We start from the raw sequence: 19,394 nt of genomic DNA on the forward strand, positions 1-19,394 counted from the left end.
ATTACCAGTAATTTATTTTTTTGACAAATGACACATTTGCAAAATGTAATTCAAAGGCTATTGCTTTACAATATATGCATTGACAGACTTCTTCAGACATTTGGTTCTATTTTTATTTGAAATCAAACACATTTTTGACAGAAATTCTGATCCCAATGCAATTTAACTGACAGATTGAATGACAAAAATAGAACAATCATCCTTTTTTCTTTTTTTTTTTCCCCCCAACGGCCCCCCCATATAATCAAATTCTTGACCAAAAACTCTTTTCAAACTGTCTGGGTTAAATTACGCACTTGTCTTAATGGGATTTTGCTCTGAAGTTCTACACTCGTCTCTGATGTATATAACAGGCTAAAAGCTTAGAGATGTGTCTTGTTTGTCAGCAGCTGAAGTGTGTTGTAACGAATAAGTGTTTTCATTTGCATGCTGTTATGTTCCCGTGTGTGTCTAGGGAGAGCCTGCATCCTCAAATGCCTACTTGATATTCACAAAGTCTTCAGACAGAATGACCCAGCCTACATACTCAATGATCTGTACATTACAGACTACTGTATCTGGATCCAGAGGCTCAAGTAAGTTCACAGATACACAGTCGTATAATGTACTGTACACATGCACAGACACACACCTTTGAGATCTTCCTCTCACAATAATTACCTTCATAGCCAGGGGAAGTGCTACTCGGTCCATGTGAAGCATTAACACTCGAGAAAAGGGGTAGATGGTAATTCAGTTGGCACAGCACTGACAAATGACTCAAGTGAGCCAGACTTGGTTATCTCGTGTCAAAAGTACCATCAGTGAGTCTTTGGCCAGTCACACACACCAAGCGACGCAGCCGAAAGCGACAGAACTGGACAATTGCTTAAGAAAAGACAGTCGGCAACTCCTCACTACACTTCAGGCGAATGACTTGCACGTAAACCAACTCGCTGCGACGAAAAAATTGCAACTCCCTGTGTTCTTCTCGGGAAGCGTGGGAACGATTTGAGGCTCCACACATACTGTCCTGAATATATTATTATTTTTTCATCAATCAACATCGACTGATTGTCAAGGAACAAGCGGTTTCCCCTCACTGCTTTAGCTATAATAATACAAAGAGAGGAAATAGCAGGAAAGTGAAAGGAGACAGTGTAGATATTTCAGATGCTTCTGACTCCACTCATTGACTGCAGTTGTGCATTTCAACGACACATCCTGTGCTATGCTTCGTTTTTTTTTGTCCACAGGTACATATGAAATTATAAATAGTAAATAGTTAAGTATTATTGTAAAACACAATATATAGCCCTCTGCACGGGGAAGCTGTGATGGGCCATGGTCCTGTCTCAGTCACCTTAAAGGCTGCCACTCACCGAGCAACGCAGCCAAACCCAACTGAACTGTTGCACAGTGTGCGTGGTTTGCCAGCTGTTTTCATGAGTGGCGGGTCAGTAGGCCACTGGTTTTGCCACTATTGAAAGCACATTACAGCTAATCAAAATGCACATCAGCTTTCACTCCAGCAAAAAATACATTTCTGGGTTTTCAGCTAGAGAGACACCGAACGGCCTCCGTGGCGTCCCAAGCCAAATAATTGGAAAATATAAAGCATGAAATATTGTGCTTAACATTAATACTTAACTATGTTGATAATGAATAATGTGCCTCTGGATGAAAAAGCGAAGTTTGTGACCAAAATGTACGCAAATGAATGGAGTCGGCAAGCCTCTTTTAAAATTTCCACACTCTCACTTTTATTCTCACCCATGTCCACACTCTTTAGCAACCTGCTTCTGATAAATGTGATAAAGTGCAATATACTGAATATGCAGGGACGCTGTTCAGGGCGTCTATATAGCCAGTCGCTTTATGTGTGGGGGTGTGTCGGCAACTCTTATTTTTATGCAATGGTCCGGTCCAATCGGTTCTCGACCGCATCACGCAGTGTGCGGCAGGCCTAAGCATCTCATTGTCGGTGTCATGTAGCCACACTCTGTGATGTGCACCTGGTCCAGACGACTCCTTGAGATTGTGGTTCCTCACCTGGATCCTCTGGACCCTGCCATACAGTATGTCAGAGGTCATTGTCAATATTTTTAACCTGTGGATGTGTGGGTTCGTATCTGTGTGTCTGTGTGGACGAGTGGCGGAAATTGGGTTGATTTTAACCATGTAAAGCACTTTGTAACCATTTTATGTATGAAAAGCTTTTACAAATATAGTTTGAGTCATTATGTACTATATATAGTGTATTGGTATGGCTTGGCAATGGAGGCAGTCAGCCTTATCTTGCTTTAACCCAGAAACACATTTTGGATTGTCCGTTACATTTGTGATGTTGTGACGCCGTTCACCGGTGAATCAAATTTTGAATCACAGCAAAACTAATGGCCCATTGTCGACCACTCATGAAAACTAGTCGCTGAACCCTGCACACTGCGTGACAGTTCGATCGCTTTTGTTCGGGTTTGTTGGTGTGCGGCGGGCGTGAAAGTACAACATTGCAATTTCACTTTGTTCAATACTTTGGAGTGAGTCTGTGTCTGCTGAAGTGTCTCATATCCTCCTGTGCTGGAACTAACTGGCAAAAATGCTAAATTGACACTTTGTTCCCAAATGATACAGATGTCATACCTCTCTCTGCTGCCTGATGTACATTTCAAAATTGTATACACATTTCATACCGTATATGAACCTGTGAGCGCATTACTCTCTCTGTAATGAGCTCAGTTTTACTTTTGGCCCGGGTTCAGCAAAGCGGTGTGCTTTTCTGGAAAAAGTCCAGTGGAAAAATGTGCGCCTGACCAGATGCAGACACTATAAAAGGTCTGTAGGGATTCTGTGCTTCCCTACAATTACTTGGATTTTCTTTTTACCTTTGTCGAAGATAAATGTGGAATTTTACTGTTAAACAGCTGAGCATGTGTGTTTAGATAGATTGGAGAAACCTCAGTTCATCGGTGGTGGTACATCTTTCCTTCCAAGATGGAAGAACAAAGAAAAGATATTGCCAAACGTTTTTCTTACTTTGGGAGCTCACTGAAAAAGTGATATCTCTGAGCTTGGTGGTACCAGAGAAACATTTCACCTTCCTACTTCTCTTTTTTGCTTGTTTATATAAAAACTGAATGTCAGTTTGACCTTACAATGTTGAGTCTTTCTACAGCCAGCATCAAATCAAATCAAATAGATAGGCACATTTTATGGACGTGGCTGAATTTTGTTCTTTTTGTTTCTTCCAAGTGATGTTATACAATAAGTGTACCATTTCTTGACACCGTGTCGAACTCTGCAAGAAGATATTTCTGTATACAGGGGTTGGGTAGTAGAAGGCAAATGAGGCAATGCTCCACGGTGTGGTCTTTCTTCTCCACCTTGACAGATGGTTGGTCAAGTCTTGTAGCCCCATTTATTCAGAGCAACCCTGGATCGTCTTGTTCTCGTTCATCGGCGGTTCAACTGAATTGATAACGTTTTCATTGTGTTCTGTGCAGGTTGGTATGCTATGCATTTAGTATGGGCAAAACAACCAATAACTCGATTATAATTGATTGTTCGGAATTCTGTCGATTGTGTGCAATTTATTGTTGATAAAGTGTAGTCTTTAAACAATTGATGCAAAATGGAGTGCACTACTTGGCGAGAAATGACAGGCGTTCTTGATTTTCTCAACTACTGTAGTTTGTTGTCTAAACAACATACACTATATTGCCAAAAGTATTCACTCGCCTGCCTTGACTCACAAATGATTTTAAGTGATATCCCATTCTAAATCCATATGGTTTAATATGGAATTGGTCTTTCCTTGTTATTTTCCACTTCTGGTAAGTTGAGAGGTTTTCAACAGTTACAGGCACTTCAGCACAGCCTTCGTTATAATATGCGCTTTGTTGCTGCAGCCCTGTCGTGTAACTTGACAGATTTGATGACATATTGCACAAGCATTGTTTTGTTCTCTGCGAGATATTCTCCCGTGCAAGATTTGTCATGTCTGTACTAAATAAGTCATCTTTGGGAGCCGAGCGGAAAGATGAGATGTAATCTTATACCCCAGGTGCCATCCCCTGTATCAGACCTCGCAGATGAGGCAAGACACGATCAGTCTCAAATGATGGGATACAGCAATTAATGTTTGTTTGTAGGCCTAGGGGGCTTGATTTATTTAATCTCCTTGTCGTCCCACATGCATTTCTTCTCATAAAGTCCCCGACTGCAGAGGCATCAGGCTCAGATTTACAACCTCGTAAAGACTTCACTGTGATTTAAGCCAAAGGGCAGGCCCTCCTTTTTACTCTCACACACTCGCATGCACACAGTCAAAACAACGAGTCAACCCTGTGCATCGAATTAAGAGTGCTGACCTAAACAAATTACTGCTCATATTATCTAAACCGGCGGCACGGTGGACGACTGGTTAGATCGTCAGCCTCACAGTTCTGAGGACCCGGGTTCAATCCCCGGTCCCACCTGTGTGGAGTTTGCATGTTCTCCCCGTGCCTGCGTGGGTTTTCTCCGAGCACTCCGGTTTCCTCCCACATCCCAAAAACATGCATTAATTGGAGACTCTAAATTGCCCGTAGGTGTGAATGTGAATGTGAGTGCGAATGGTTGTTTGTTTGTATGTGCCCTGCGATTGGCTGGCAACCAGTTCAGGGTGTACCCCGCCTCCTGCCCGATGACAGCTGGGATAGGCTCCAGCACACCCGCGACCCTAGTGAGGAGAAGCGGCTCAGAAAATGGATGGATGGATGGATTATCTAAACCTTGTGAAACTCCTGAACTTCCTGAATGTAATACAAATCTTTCAACAAAGCTTTGAATGCAGCGGGTTGCAGCGCAGCTCAACTGCACACAAGTTGTCTCACTTTGCTCTTTGCCTTCCCTCTTTTTTCCCCAATAATGGTTCCCCACTGTCTTATTTATTGGGCCAATTCCATTATAGCAGACTAAAAAGACAGAGCACGGTCAGTTTATTAGTGAGATAAGGGTTATGGGTTCAAATGAATGCTTACTAATGGTGTCTTTTGAGGAATGCTAAAATGTTCTGTTTTTCTTTCCCCTTTGTTTTTTTGATGGTAGATGTGTAAACAGTACACTTATGCACTGTTCCACGGACTGGAAAATTGTCAGGAAATGGCTGAATACATTTTCACACCATAACAGCAGAATATACAGATCCAAAGCGTGAACTGAGCACTCTGCAAACGCCACAAAACTAAATCTATGTCCAGCCTATATGGAAACAATAAAGAAACTTTTAGAGACCTGCCTTTGTATTTTAGAAGTATGGAGAAGTATGGCTCTTGTTTTGTCCTCCTCGACTTCCTCTGGCTTATTTATACAGATTCATACAGAATTCCTAAAACTGGGCAAATCTGTGAAGTCAAGCATAGGGGTCAGTGTCTGCTTAATACATTGGCAATGTACCACAAATACATTTTATGTTGTTCTGTTTATTATAGATGGATCCACAGGGGATGAGATGAGTTCTAGGAGTGACCAGAGGGCTTTTGTCAACACTATAAATGAATAACGCAGCTTCTCTAGCTCATGTTTGCCTCAGCACTGGAGGAGATCTGAGATGCCCAGTGGGTTAAAACAAAGACATGGGATCTCCTAGCTTACACAGACAAGTAACACAGATTTCTTCCCTGCTGGTGCCACTCCAACTTTTTGTCTTGAGCAGACCATCTTTAGACAAACTTCAGTGCTGCCAAATGTTATGGAATGTCAGTATTTTGTTACGGAAATCACTGAACGTTGACTAGTTATGGTCGTAACACTGATTGTAGGAAAAAAAATCAAGTCAAATCCAGCATCCACATTGAACAGTTCCCTGGTGCACGCTATTTTATTATGACCCCTGGCTGCCAAGCCACAAGGCGAAAGTTCTCTTTGTGTCCGGTGTCAACACATTGTAAGTCACTGATCATCACCTCCGTGTCACGAAGCGTGGACGAGGAGTGGATAGGCGAAGACGAAGCCTTGCTAATTAGTAGGCTAGTTTCACAAGCATTCGCAAAACATCAAAATGAGTGATTTGGTGAAACAATATATTGTAGGTTTGGCGGAAACTGCGTTTTCGGGGAGAGAAACCAACTTTGAGCAAAAAAAAAAACAACAGGCCAATTAATACGCGTTTAGAGATATAAATATAAAATAATACACGCCCACACAGGACCCCGGGTCTGAACCGGAAATTAATTAGTACGTCACTCCAGACGTCACTCCATAATGTGGGCAGGCTAAAAGTATACAGAAGACGTACATTGCACCACATAGAAATCAAAACTCTTTTCAAAATAGAGTTATAGAGTTTATAACGGAGTTCATTTTGACGTTTGAGATCTGATTAATATGATTTAATAGACTCAAGACATTAATTGACAGAATTGGCAAAGACGAATTAATCCACCATCCATAGACATATTTTTGTTGATGGCACATCTAAATCTCATATACTAGTACTTTGATTCAGGCTGCAACTGCGTCCAACATTACAAAGTTGATGTGATTAAATACATTAAAATATTCAAATATTGAAGACATAATTTATTAACAATTATGATTATGACTGTCCCATGGTAACGTTCTTGACAAAAAAAAATTAATTGGAAATCCAGACAAATTGTTCTGGAAGTGCATTTTTACAGGTTGGCAGCTCTGAGACTTACACATTAATAAAATTACACACACATTACACAAAATAATTACCCACTCCAGTTACACTTTAAATCCAAATTACAGTAGTTGTTTGTTGTTTCTCAAATGCCCTTCTTACAACCTTCCAAATTTTATACCACAGAAAAATTCTCATCAAACATTCAAACTATCCAAGTAGTAAGAAATTATTACTTGGCTGTTCAAATGCCTTGTCATTTGATATTTCATTAGATGTCTTCATCAACAAGGAAATGCATCATTTTATTCAATTTGTGTTCCTGTGAAGTGATCAGAATATTTATAATCTGGCCATAATCCACGTGCCCCCCACATTGTTAGGTGGGCCAATCTTTGAATGAGCTTGGTTTGCAGCACACATATCCATCCTTTTTCTGAGCCGCTTCTCCTCACTAGGGTCGTGGGAGTGCTGGAGCCTATCCCTGCTATCATCGGGCAAGAGGCGGGGTACACCCTGAACTGGTTGCCAGCCAATCGCAGGGCACATACAAACAAACAACCATTCGCGCTCACATTCACACCTACAGGCAATTTAGAGTCGCCAATTAATCTACCATTTTGGGATGTGGGAGGAAACCGGAGTGCCCGGAGAAAACTCACGCAGGCACGGGGAGAACATGCAAACTCCACACAGGCGGGGCCGGGGATTGAACCCCGGTCGTCAGAACTGTGAGGCAGACGCTCTAACCGGTCGGTCACCGTGCCGCCTGCAGCACATATAATCAAAGTGATGAACATTGGCAGCTATTCTTCTAACGCGTATACTGTATTTACATGAATACTAGAAGTGTCTCAGTTAATCACTGGGTGCATCATCCTCTTGAAATAAATGAGCACATCGCCCAAATAGATGCATCTTTTTGTGGCAGGTGGCAACTCTAATCACCTCAATCAAGAGTTAACTGCTGAGCCAATTCGAACCATGTTGCTAACAAAAACAGCAGCACTTACAAAGGCATATTAACCATCTCTCAGATGGGCCCTATTGTGGAGTCCTGCTGGCAGTCACTCATATATTGTAAATGATTTTCCTGCACAGTATAAAAAATATGATCTTGCGTTATGTGCCAAAAGCATCCTTTCCGCCGATTAGTTTTCCAGTCACCTTTGTTCTCACCTGAGAGTTTGCATTTTTATGTTCCTGTAGTGTTTTCTGGATAATAATGCTTGTAATATGTACTATTTTAATAATTTGTGGACAATATAATTATTATTATGAAAGTACATTAGTACAAATAAACAAATTTCCCTTAAAAGACAACTGGTTCTCTCTGCAGTTCAGTAGATAAACTCCTGGAGGCACTGCTATAAGGAATATGCATGAAATTAATTGCATAAATGGATCAGAATTAAATTTATGAAATGATTTACCTCAATCGGTCCTTATTTGTAACACCAATTTGTGAAAGTTGTAGCTGACGACAGTATAAAAGCCAAGTAAAACCAAAGTTTCACTTCAAATAAGAAAATCTACACCTATATTTGTGTAACAGTAATGTTTTTAGTGCAACTAGTTTTCTTTTGCAGCTTGAAGCTGGAAAACAGGCTTGCAGATCGTCTTCCTCATATCTGAAACGCCAATGGGCTTCCGTTTCAGTAGTCAGTCACAGCGATAGATCACATCTCCCCACATTTGCTTTTATTTCCCAGAGAGTGAAAGGAAATCGGGTCCTCAACTGACATGGATTTACACATCTGAAGACACACTTTATCTGAAATGTTTTGAAGAGCACAGGCAGACATGCTGAATACGGTTCTCTTTCATTGAACACAAAGACGACGAAAGGATTGTCAGACTGTAATTGAACTCAAATACACAGACACTGAACTTTCTCGCTCTCTCGCACACACACACTCCTCCCATTTTTATTTAAGCACTTTGGCAGATGGAGGCATCTTTGTCTTACCTAAAGTTTTCCAACCTAGAAAGAGCCAGCTCTTCTCAGTTTAATAAAGGCTAGCCACAACAGCAGTGTAGTAATGACTGGTTTGTGTATAACGTTAACCCTCCCCCTCCTGGACAGAGCTTTTGTATTCACCACAGGCCAAGCTTCTCCCACCACAGAGCAAAAGAGGGGAGGAAAAACAAGGTTGCCTCTCCAATGCTAACTCAATAATGACTTCCCACGGGGGGAAGAGAACACAGGGCAGTCTTTGAAGTGGCTGTTCTGCAGGAGCCTCTCCTGCCCCACTTGCACAGTTGGATATCGCAAACAACCCCCATTCAGACTTTATTCACAAATCATCAGTGAAGTCTACCTTTATCATGTGTGGTTTTTCTTCAGACTTTTGTCTATTTGTAATAAGTTGAGTTGAACTTTGAACTCGGTTCGTCTAGTCTTTATAGGCTACAACATTTTCTGGATGCACTTACCAAAGCTGTGGTTTTCTTGCTACACAGGATCATTTCCTTCTTGTCAAGTGATTGCATATGATATGATCGTGTATATTGTTTCGGCTGACCTGTCAAGACCTAGGACTCAAAATCTCACTTACTGCCCATGTTTTGTCAGTTTGCAAGGCTGAATTTACAGACAGTAGCTGGCAAGTTTTTTTTGGTTCATTTTTTTGGTCAATGTATGACATGAACAGCCCATTAGTAATGCCTGAGTGGAGTAATGCCTAGGCTGCTTGCCTTTTGAACCTTTTAGGGAAATAGTCAGTCCTGACCAAACTAAATAGTTTGTAATGTTTTGTATGTTAGTTTACTTCTGTGTCACTTCTGTACTGACTTTTTGTTTACCTACATTTTCGGCACATATGCATGTAGGTTGTTTCTGGTGTTCAGCAAATGTAAGCACGGTGATACCGGATATGGGTGTTTTGAAACTAGATGTTAATAGATCGGATAAAGCCAATAAATCGAAATCGGGCATTAAGACCTGCAGTGTAAAACCAGCCCAAGGGGCTGGGGTATTCACACACAAGTCAGCCAATAGAGGTTGACGTCGCTCTAGTGATTAGCCTAACAAGTGTCCATCGGGCGGAGGAACTGTGGAACATATGCGGATTTTCCAGTGCGGTCCAATTTGCTGTCTACATGCTCCAATAAATCCATTTCAAATTGGTTATTCAACAATGACAAATTTGAGGTCTGGGGTCTTCAACACCACACTCATCCAAGTATGCCTTAATGCACCTTGCTGTAACAGCAAACTTCCCCTAACTGTTTAATTCATTAATTCATTCATTTTCCTCCGCTTATCCGAGGTCGGGTCGCGGGGACAGCACCCTCATCAAGGAAGCCCAAACTTCTCTCTCCCCAGCCACTTCCTCCAGCTCTTCCAAGGGGATCCCGAGGGGTTCACAGGCCAGTGTCCTAGGTCATCCCCCGGGGTCTCCTCCCGGTGGGACATGCCCGGAACACCTCACCAGGGTCCTAATTAGATGCCCGAGCCACCTCATCTGGCTCCTCTCAATGCGCAGGAGCAGCGGCTTATCTGTAAGGGAGAATCCGGATACCCTGCGGCAGAAACACATTTCGGCCGCTTGCATCCGTGATCTTGTTCTTTCGGTCACGACCCAAACTGTTTCTACAAAGTTAATTATGTTAAGGGGTCGGGTCCTGGATAACTTTTGTCTATGTAGTGTGTATAGCTTCATCCATTAGGTATTTTACTGCTGTGGTTAGTACCATACCACTGTGTCAAAAAGTGACAGCACAGTTATGAAACACAAAAACTGTCGAGTACCAAACAGAACCAAGCATTACTGCTTGGTGGAAACTTGACTTTTGAAAGGATAATGTAGACAACAGTGTTATAGTACCAATATTTATTCAGTGTGTTAAAGCAGTTAAATATTGTCTTTTAGTTTTATTCAGTTTGTCTCTACAGAATATGAATCAGCGCACCTACTCTGAGATCTCTTTACATAGTCGCTCAGTCGTGTTAATTAATGCACAGTTTAAGATGCCTAAAAAGAAAAAAAAAAAACACTTCTTCAGAGAAAGAAAAGGAGCCTATTAGGACTGCGTATTGAAGGGGAACAGTTGTCGGACACAGCAGTAGGTCAGTTGGACTACAGTGGGTAACAGGAGCTGAGTGTGAAAATGTAAATGACAGCAAAGGATTTACTCGCAACACACGCGTGCGCGCACACACACACCAGCAGAGCTCAAATCTGTTACTTCAACTTGAATGGACACAGTCTGAATCTTAGTGACCCAGAGAGGTCAGCTCGTAATCACCGTAGCAAAGGGGGCAGCACGTATGGCCAAATTGCAGTGATAGTTTTTTGGGGCACTGAGACACCATGGCAGGCATTTCTTGTATGAATACGAATGAATGTACCGGCAGTAGCATCGTTATGCACAATAGAAGCCTGCTTGGACTTTCAACAGCAATAAAACACTTTCTCTCACTCTGGACTGGAGTTTGTGTGTTAAAACTATAAAACTTGAGCTGAGGTACGGAGGCATTGCTTTTGTTGATCCACTCTGTTTGATCTCTCGCTGCAGTTTTAGTAATAATTTCATTGATAGTTGGAGGCAGAGGGCATTGTTGAATCTCAGGCCTGATTTAATAAGATCCCAAATGGCGTGCTCTTAAGTTGCATGTTCACTCTGTTAGACTGCCTGTGCTGTTGGTGGACATGTTGATTTACAAAGACTCTGATCTTTTACTAAGATTCCAACTAGTAGGCACTAAAATGCGTGTTCACTCACTATGCCAGATTGCGTGCGCTGTTGGGACCACCATATTTAAAAAAAGTTTAGCGCTTTAGGTACAGTCCCCTCCAAAAGTATTGGAACGGCAAGGTCAATTCCTTTTTTTTTTGTTGTATACTTGAAGTCATTTGGGTTTCAGATCAAAAGATGAATATGAGACAAAAGTTCAGAATTCCAGCTTTCATTTCATGGTATTTACATTTTGATGTGTTAAACAACTCAGGACAGAGCACCTTTTGTTTGAAGCCACCCACTTTTCAAGTGAGCAAAAGTATTCGAACAAACATGACTAAATGAACTTAAAGTGAATAACATTTAACTCATTCCCTGCCAATGCCGTCCACAGACGTCATTAAGAATCCATCTATTCCCTGTCAATGCCGTCTAAAGACGTCAATGGCGTTTTTTAACGGATGGGTGGGGGAGGGTCTTGTGCAGTTTATGTGTGTGATCGTCAAGCCTCTGGATAACTGCAATGAGGATTGTCACCCTGTAGGGGGCAACAATACCTTGAGGTGAATGTCCCTCCCTCAGAGGAAGTAGAAGGAGGGGGCGGGCGGGCGGGCGGGCGGGGTACAAGAGACAATGAGAAGAGACAAACATAATGGCGGAAAAGAGAGAAGACAAAATGAAAAAAATCTTAAAAAAAGCTTTCGGTACTAGAAATTTATTGCGCCAAGGGAATAAAGGCTATCGCGCAAAATGCCGGCCCATGCATATGGCGAGATGAGATATATGAGATATTGCAGACGTTCGACTCCCATTCCAGTACGCAGTGCAGACAAAAAAAGGTAATTGAAAGCTGTTTTTTTTTCCACGTCCCATGACAGCATTTTCAACAATGTATTTTTATAGTAATAGTTGTATTTCCAAACTGCACAGGTTCTGCTTTGAGCAAAAGTAGTGACTGGTTTCAAGGAGAATGACAACCACACAAGATCCCATTCAATGCCAACAGAAGAATAAAATAAGATGTGGATAAACCTTTGCTAGATTTTATGCGCAAGGTAATAAAAACCTGGACTATTGGTATAGGAGGAGAAGAGAAGTGTGGGAGGCCCATTTGTTCATGCATTTTTGTTTAATGTAAATTCTGTAAATTATTATTCAGTCAAAAGTACTTCCCCAGTGTTGTTATGTTCAGATGTTTAAGATATTGACTAAAGAAAAAAAATATTGCTGTGTCAAAGTCATTGTTCTGCTTGATGTGTCTGCTTTCACAAAAAGCCTGTTTTCTCATTTTTTCCCCTCCAGAAACAGATTTGGCTGAAAATAGCCTATATTTGACTGCTGATTACTAAAGAACGGTATAAGCTGGAGACAAACCTTTTTTTCTGATGAAAGAAGAGATTCTGATCTTTCATTTGGTGGTTTTGGTGTTGTACATCGTCATAGTACATAATATTCTGTGGGGCTTGGAAAATCGGTGAAATTGCTCGAAAATGCCTGGCAGTCTAGTGGTTCCCTGCTCAGGAAACGGCTGGCAGTGAATGAGTTAATATTTGGCGGCATAACCCTTACTTGCAATAACTGCATCAAGCCTGCGACCCATTAACGATGAAGAAGGCGGCGCGTAGATGGTATGTAGAACCAAGGGGCACACTGACTACATCATCACCGCATGTGACTAAAACGGACCCATCACGAGAGATGATCTCTGTGGCGTTCTACGCGCAGCAACAATTTTTGCCGTGTGCGCATCAAGTCTCTTAGAGGGGCCGTGCGGGCCAACGTGTCGGTCACATGATGCAGTGCGGGTGTTGTGGGCCTTCCACTTTTAAGACCTTCCACTTTTTCCCCCAATTAAGTCCTCTGTTTTGTTGGCAGTATGTTTTGGGTCATTGTCTTGTTGCATGATGAAGCTTCTCCCGATTAGTTTGGATGCATATTTCAGTAAACTGCCAGACAAAATGGTTTTGTAGACTTCAGAATTCATTCTGTTGCTACCATCATGAGTTACTTCATCAATAAAGAGTAGTGAGCCCGTTCCAAAAGCAGCCAGGCAACCCCAAACCATGACATTACCTCCACCATGCTTCACAGATGAGCTTGTGTGTTTTGGATCCTTTCTTTCTCCGTACTTGGCCTTTCCATCACTTTGGTAGAGGTTAATCTTGGTCTCATCAGTCCATAAAACTTTGTTCCAAAACTTTCGTGGCTCATCTCTGTACTTCTTTGGAAAATCCAATCAGGCCTTCCGATTGTTTTTGCTGATGAGTGGTTTGTGTCTTGTGGTATGGCCTCTATTTCTTCTCTTGGTCTTCTTTGAACAGTGGATTGTGATACCTTCACCCCTGCCCCGTGGAGGTTGGCAAAACATTTTGTCTGGCAATTTAAAGAAATATGTGTCCAAACTAATTGAGAGAAGCTTCATTATGCAACAAGACAATGACCCAAAACACACTGCCAACACAACAAAGGACTTCATCAGGGGGGGAAAGTGGAAAGTTCTTAGACTGGCCAAGTCAATCACCAGACCTTAACCCAATAGAGCATGCATTTTACCTCCTGATTAGGACAATGAAGAAGGACACCCCCATAAACAAACAAAAACTGAAAGATGTTGCAGTGAAGGCCTGGAAAAGCATTTCAAATGAAGAATGCAACAGTTTGGTGAAGTCAATGGATCGCAGGATTGATGCAGTTCTTGCAAGTAAGGGTTATGCCACCAAATATAAAATTTTATTATTCACTAAGTTCATTTAATCATGTCTGTTCCAATACTTTTGCTCACTTGAAATGTGGGTTGCTTGAAACAAACGGTGATGTAAATACCTAGATGTAAATACCATGAAATGAAAGCTGGAATTCTGAACTTTTGTCTCATATCTTTTGATCTGAAACCCAAATGTCTTCAGTATACAACAAAAAGAAAGCAATTGACCTTGCCGTTTCAATACTTTTGGAGGGGACTGTAGCTCTGATGGTTTTCACCATGGAAAATTTGGGACAACCACGCAAACACAAAATGAAGTTTGAAGTTTTCGTGGAAGAGGCAAACAAACGTATAATACCGTTACAGAAAAGGAATCTATTGCTCTGATAATTTCTAGGAAGACGGCACCCGCATTAAAGCGATGTTTTGTTTGATTTAACTGTATCCAATGTTATGGATACAGCCGATCGCCCCGAGTGCGTGGCAATCGGCTGTATCCATAACATTGTGCTTAAAACTTGGCACAGGACACCTGAAAACAGCTCTGTGAGAGGCCAGAAATGTTTGTTTCTGGCATTTCAACAATGTCGACACAAGCAGAAAAGATCCATTCTGTGAGGCGGTGCTCATTTTGCCTGCACTTCCCCCTGCCACAATAGCCGCAGTCATGGTCACGCACAGCGGAGCGGGTTTCCACCTGTCTTTCAGACAGGGTGTTGAAAGATGAAAAATCAGCCACTGCAATTCATCTCAGGTTTGATAAATCACATTGCGCTTATTTGCATTTACTCCTCAGTGAAGATGCAAAATGAACTGCTTGACTTTTGGTTTACACAATCCTGGGTCCACCCAGTTAGTACATGCAAACCTTTAGTTTATCAGGCTTTCATTTTGTCTGGCAGTGAGAGCAGTAGTTGTGGAGTGGAGCCAAACTGCTTGCATCAGCACCACTCATTTTCCGAGCTATTTAACATTCCTACACTTTTATTGAGCGTCCCCTGCCAATTCTGATCTATTCAATCAGTAATATTTGGATGACAATTGGATTTGGTTAATTGACCTAGCGTTTGTAGTTGATTGTTTATTAAGTAGGCAGCAGCAGGCACTCACTCGAAAACATCAAGGGAAGTTGTGGGATTTTATTAATTATTATTGTGTTAATATTCTTTTGTTTTGGCAAATCTTTCTGACAGAATAAGTAAGGAAGCAATGTTGTCTTTGTGGGGTTTTATTACAAGAAAGAACAAATCTTTGCAAAGAGAGGAAAAGGTACAAGTCGTCACGAGTTGTTACCCCTGACTGAAGAGCAAGCAAAGACACACCTTCATTATATACAAGGGAGAGAGTCAGAGAAGAAAAGAAAAGAAAACAATTATCTTTGTCCAGCTGCACTCAAACGTATCTTTATCGGAATGGGTACATGCAGAGACTAAGAAAAACGGCTAGTAAGTCACAACATGGACCAGAACAGCTTGTACGCACAACATGGGCGAAAACCAGCTAGTAGTCACAACATGGCCGGGACACACATAAGTACTGTGCTGACTTAAGGCCTCTTTATACTCCCGCGCTCGCGCGGCCAACAACGCCCGCATTGCATCACGTGACCGACAAATTAGCCCGCGCGGGCCCACTGTGTAGCCTGACGCGCACATGGCAAAAATTGCTGCGCGAAGAACTCCGCGGAGATCATCTCTCGTGATTGGTCCGTTTTAGTCACATGCTGTGATGACTTACTCAGCGTGCCCCTTGGTTCTACATACCAACTACGCCGCCGCCGTTCTTGATCGATTTTGCAGCATAATTAAACGTTTCATCTGGTCGTTTAGGTCCATTTTTTCGAGCAGACACTGTTCCACGGTCGCCATTGTTGCTTTGTTCCTTGTTACTGAAAGGAAAGTAAAAACGCCTAACGGGAAAAAAAAATGCAGAGGAAACTCCACCCTGTGGTGTCCTAGCCAATAACAGCCGTAGCGACACCCCCGACTTGGAGGTGAACTGCAGTACATTGTCAAAAGTGCGCGCGTGGGTTGCGCTCGAGTATAAAGGCAAACTACGCGCGGGACAACCGCAGTGATGTCAGCGCGGTCGCCGCCCTCACGACTGTAAAGAAGCCTTAAGAGCTATGGAACAGTAATACATGTGTGAAGGTTGTATAAAACTAGTAAAAGTAATATGTGGTACATACAGTGGGTACGGAAAGTATTCCCTCTTAAATGTTTCACTCTTTGATATATTGCAGCCATTTGCTAAAATATTTTGTTCATTCCCCCCCCCCCCCTAATTAATGTACAAACAGGACCCCATATTGACAGAAAAAAACGGAATTGTTGAAATTTTTGCAGATTTATGAAACAAAATAATAAATGAAATATCACACAGCCACAAGTATTCAGACCCTTTGCTCAGTATTTAGTATAAGCACCCTTTTGAGCTAATACAGCCATGAGTCTTTTTTGGGAATGATGCACACCTGGATTTGGGGATCCTCTGCCATTCCTCCTAGCGGATCCTCTCCAGTTTTGTCAGGTTGGCTGGTGAACGTTGGTGGACAGGCATTTTCAGGTCTCTCCAGAGATGCTCAATTGGGTTTAAGTCAGGGCTCTGGCTGGGCCATTCAAGAACAGTCACAGAGTTGTTCTGAAGCCTCTCCTTCGTTATTTTAGCTGTGTGCTTATGGTCATTGTCTTGTTGGAAGGTGAACCTTCGGCCCAGTCTGAGGTCCTGAGTACCCTGGAGAAGGTTTTCATCCAGGATATCCCTGTACTTGGCTGCATTCATCTTTCCTTCGATTGCAGGCAGTCGTCCTGTCCCTGCAGCTGAAAAACACTCCACAGCATGATGCTGGCACCACCATGCTTCACTGTTGGGACTGTATTGGACTGGTGATGAGCAGTGTCTGGTTTTCTCCACACATACCGCTTAGAATTAAGCCCAAAAAGTTCTATCTTGGTCTCATCAGACCAGAGAATCTTATTTCTCACCATCTTGGAGTCTTTTAGGTAGATTCTTTTAGCGCACACATGCAGGCTTTCATGTGCCTTGCACTGAGGAGAGGCTTCCGTCGGGCCACTCTGCCATAAAGCCCCGACTGGTGGAGGGCTGCAGTGATGTTTGATGTTCAAGAACTTTCTTCCATTTCCCGACTGCATCTCTGGAGCTCAGCCACAGTGATCTTTGGGTTCTTCTTTACCTCTCTCACCAAGGCTCTTGTCCCCCGATTGGTCAGTTTGACCGGACGGCCAGCACTAGGAAGGGTTCTGGTCGTCCCAAACGTCTTCCATTTAAGGATTATGAGGCCACTGTGCTCTTAGGAACCTTAAGTGCAGCAGAATTTTTTTTGTAACCTTGGCCAGATCTGTGCCTTGCCACAAGTCTGTCTCCGAGCTCTTCAGGCAGTTCCTTTGACATCATGATTCTCATTTGCTCTGACATGCACTGTGAGCTGTGAGCACTGTGAGGTCTTATATAGACAGGTGTGTGGCTTTCCTAATCAAGTCCAATCAGTATAATCAAACAGACCTGAACTCCAATGAATGTGTAGAACCATCTCAAAGATGATCAAAAGAAATGGACAGCACCCGAGTTAAATATGAGTGTCACAGCAAAGGGTCTGAATACTTATGGCTGTGTGATATTTCAGTTTTTCTTTTTTAAGCTGCAAAAATTTCAACAATTCAGTTTTTTTTCTGTTAATATGGTGTGCTGTGTGTACATCCATCCATCCATTTTCTGTATCGCTTATCCTCACTAGGGTCGCGGGCGTGCTGGAGCCTATTATTAAACAAAATAAAATAAAATAAAATTTAAAAAAACTTCAATGATTTCAGCAAATGACTGCAGTATAACAAAGAGTGAAACATTTAAGGGGGTCTGAATACTTTCCGTTCCCACTGTATGAAACATACATTTTCCAACTTACTTTTAAAGAGATTGATGCTGTTTTGCAAAAGCATTTTATAGAGTCCAGATTAAAAATGTATTTTCACATACAGTGAACCCCTACTATTTCCAGAGGATGGGAACTTAGCCCTGCCATGAAAAGCATAAAACCGCAAGCAATTGAGATGCCCCAAAAGGTTTTAATTGCCTAAGAGATGCCATAAAATGTGTAATTTTTATCATAGAAATAATGAATAGTAAAATTGGATAAATATCCATTCATCCATGAATTGTATTATTTCCAGAGTCGAGATACGGTATGTGCTTGTTGTACGCATCTTGTGAATTAAGAGCCCTGAATTGAGTCATTAAGTATGTATATTTAATTTCGCAGGTCGAAGAAGTTGTCAGCTTTGGCCGCTGCACTACAAAAAGTCTCCCTACAGAAAAAAGATTTGGATTTGGACATTGAGGAGCTAGAAGAGGCAGCCACAATGGTTGTTGAGGAGGAAGACGGAGCTTCCAAGACAGCTTCAGAATATCACACCAGCAGCCATTCCGGTGACAGCAGCAGTTCGGAAGAAGACGAGTCTGAAGTTGAAGGGCAAGCTCATGCTGAATCCGGGGGAGGAGAGTCATCTAAGGACAGCCCTCTCAACCCTCAACACACCTCCGCCGTCTGCGTTTCCATCCAGCAGGAGCGAGCACTCACAATGCTGTCAGCGGAGAGCAAAGTCGACACCCTCCCCCAAGCCCCAGAAGGCGCCAGACCGCTCATCCAGGAGCTTGGGGAGCTAAGAATCTCTCAAGAATTGAATGGAAGTCCTAAAGCGGAGAGAAAGTGTTCGCAGCAGAGCGTCGTGTCATCAGGAGGGAGCAGCAGTGGGACTTTATTGGAGTCGAGCCCTCGCAGGAACCCGCTGCTCATTGTTAAAAAACAGGAAGATCCTCATACACAGGACGTTATCTCATGATGTGCTGATTGAAGACTATTTTCAAATGTAACTTCCGTGTAAGTCATCTCATGTGATTGACTTTCATGTTCATTACTGTTCTGTTCTGTACTGTTCATTACTGATTTGGTGCATATTTTCAGATTTTAGATTTGTCATCTTTTCTTTTCGTTTACTCAGCATGTATATTTGATGCTGTAGTTTTTTTTTCATCAGACAGTAGTTGGAACAAATGCTTTTCCTGCCATATGTTGTTTTACTATTGCTGGCTGTCACTGTATGTGCAGGACTTATAATAAATAGCTATTAAATACACATTTTGGAGTTTGTGGTTCAGAAATTTTGGGCACATTTTGTTTTTGACAATAACTGCCATTCATGAGAATAAATAGCCAGTAGGAATTTGACGTGATCCTCTAAGTAGACAATATTTCACTTTTATCTAGTGACTGCAGGTTGCTAAGAAACCCTTACAAACAATCTTTGGATGAGTACAGTAGTCTACAGAGAATTCCGTCTTACACAATAGTCCATTTTGGTTGCTAAAAGACCACTTTCCATTTGC

The 19,394-nt window shown here is 42.1% G+C and overlaps 1 protein-coding gene across 1 annotated transcript in view; it reads left to right on the forward strand.

Moving 5' to 3' along the window:
* Positions 1-19,142, forward strand: part of shq1 (SHQ1, H/ACA ribonucleoprotein assembly factor) — a 48,516-nt gene extending 29,374 nt beyond the window's left edge. The window contains exons 11-12 of the mRNA XM_061687874.1: positions 455-575; positions 18,271-19,142. Of these exons, the coding sequence (XP_061543858.1) occupies positions 455-575; positions 18,271-18,850 (701 nt within the window). The 3' untranslated portion in view covers positions 18,851-19,142. The remainder of the gene's footprint in view (positions 1-454; positions 576-18,270) is intronic.
* The last annotated feature ends 252 nt before the right edge of the window (positions 19,143-19,394 follow it).

Source organism: Phycodurus eques, chromosome 10 (genome assembly GCF_024500275.1).
Source record: "Phycodurus eques isolate BA_2022a chromosome 10, UOR_Pequ_1.1, whole genome shotgun sequence".
Taxonomy (NCBI): domain Eukaryota; kingdom Metazoa; phylum Chordata; class Actinopteri; order Syngnathiformes; family Syngnathidae; genus Phycodurus; species Phycodurus eques.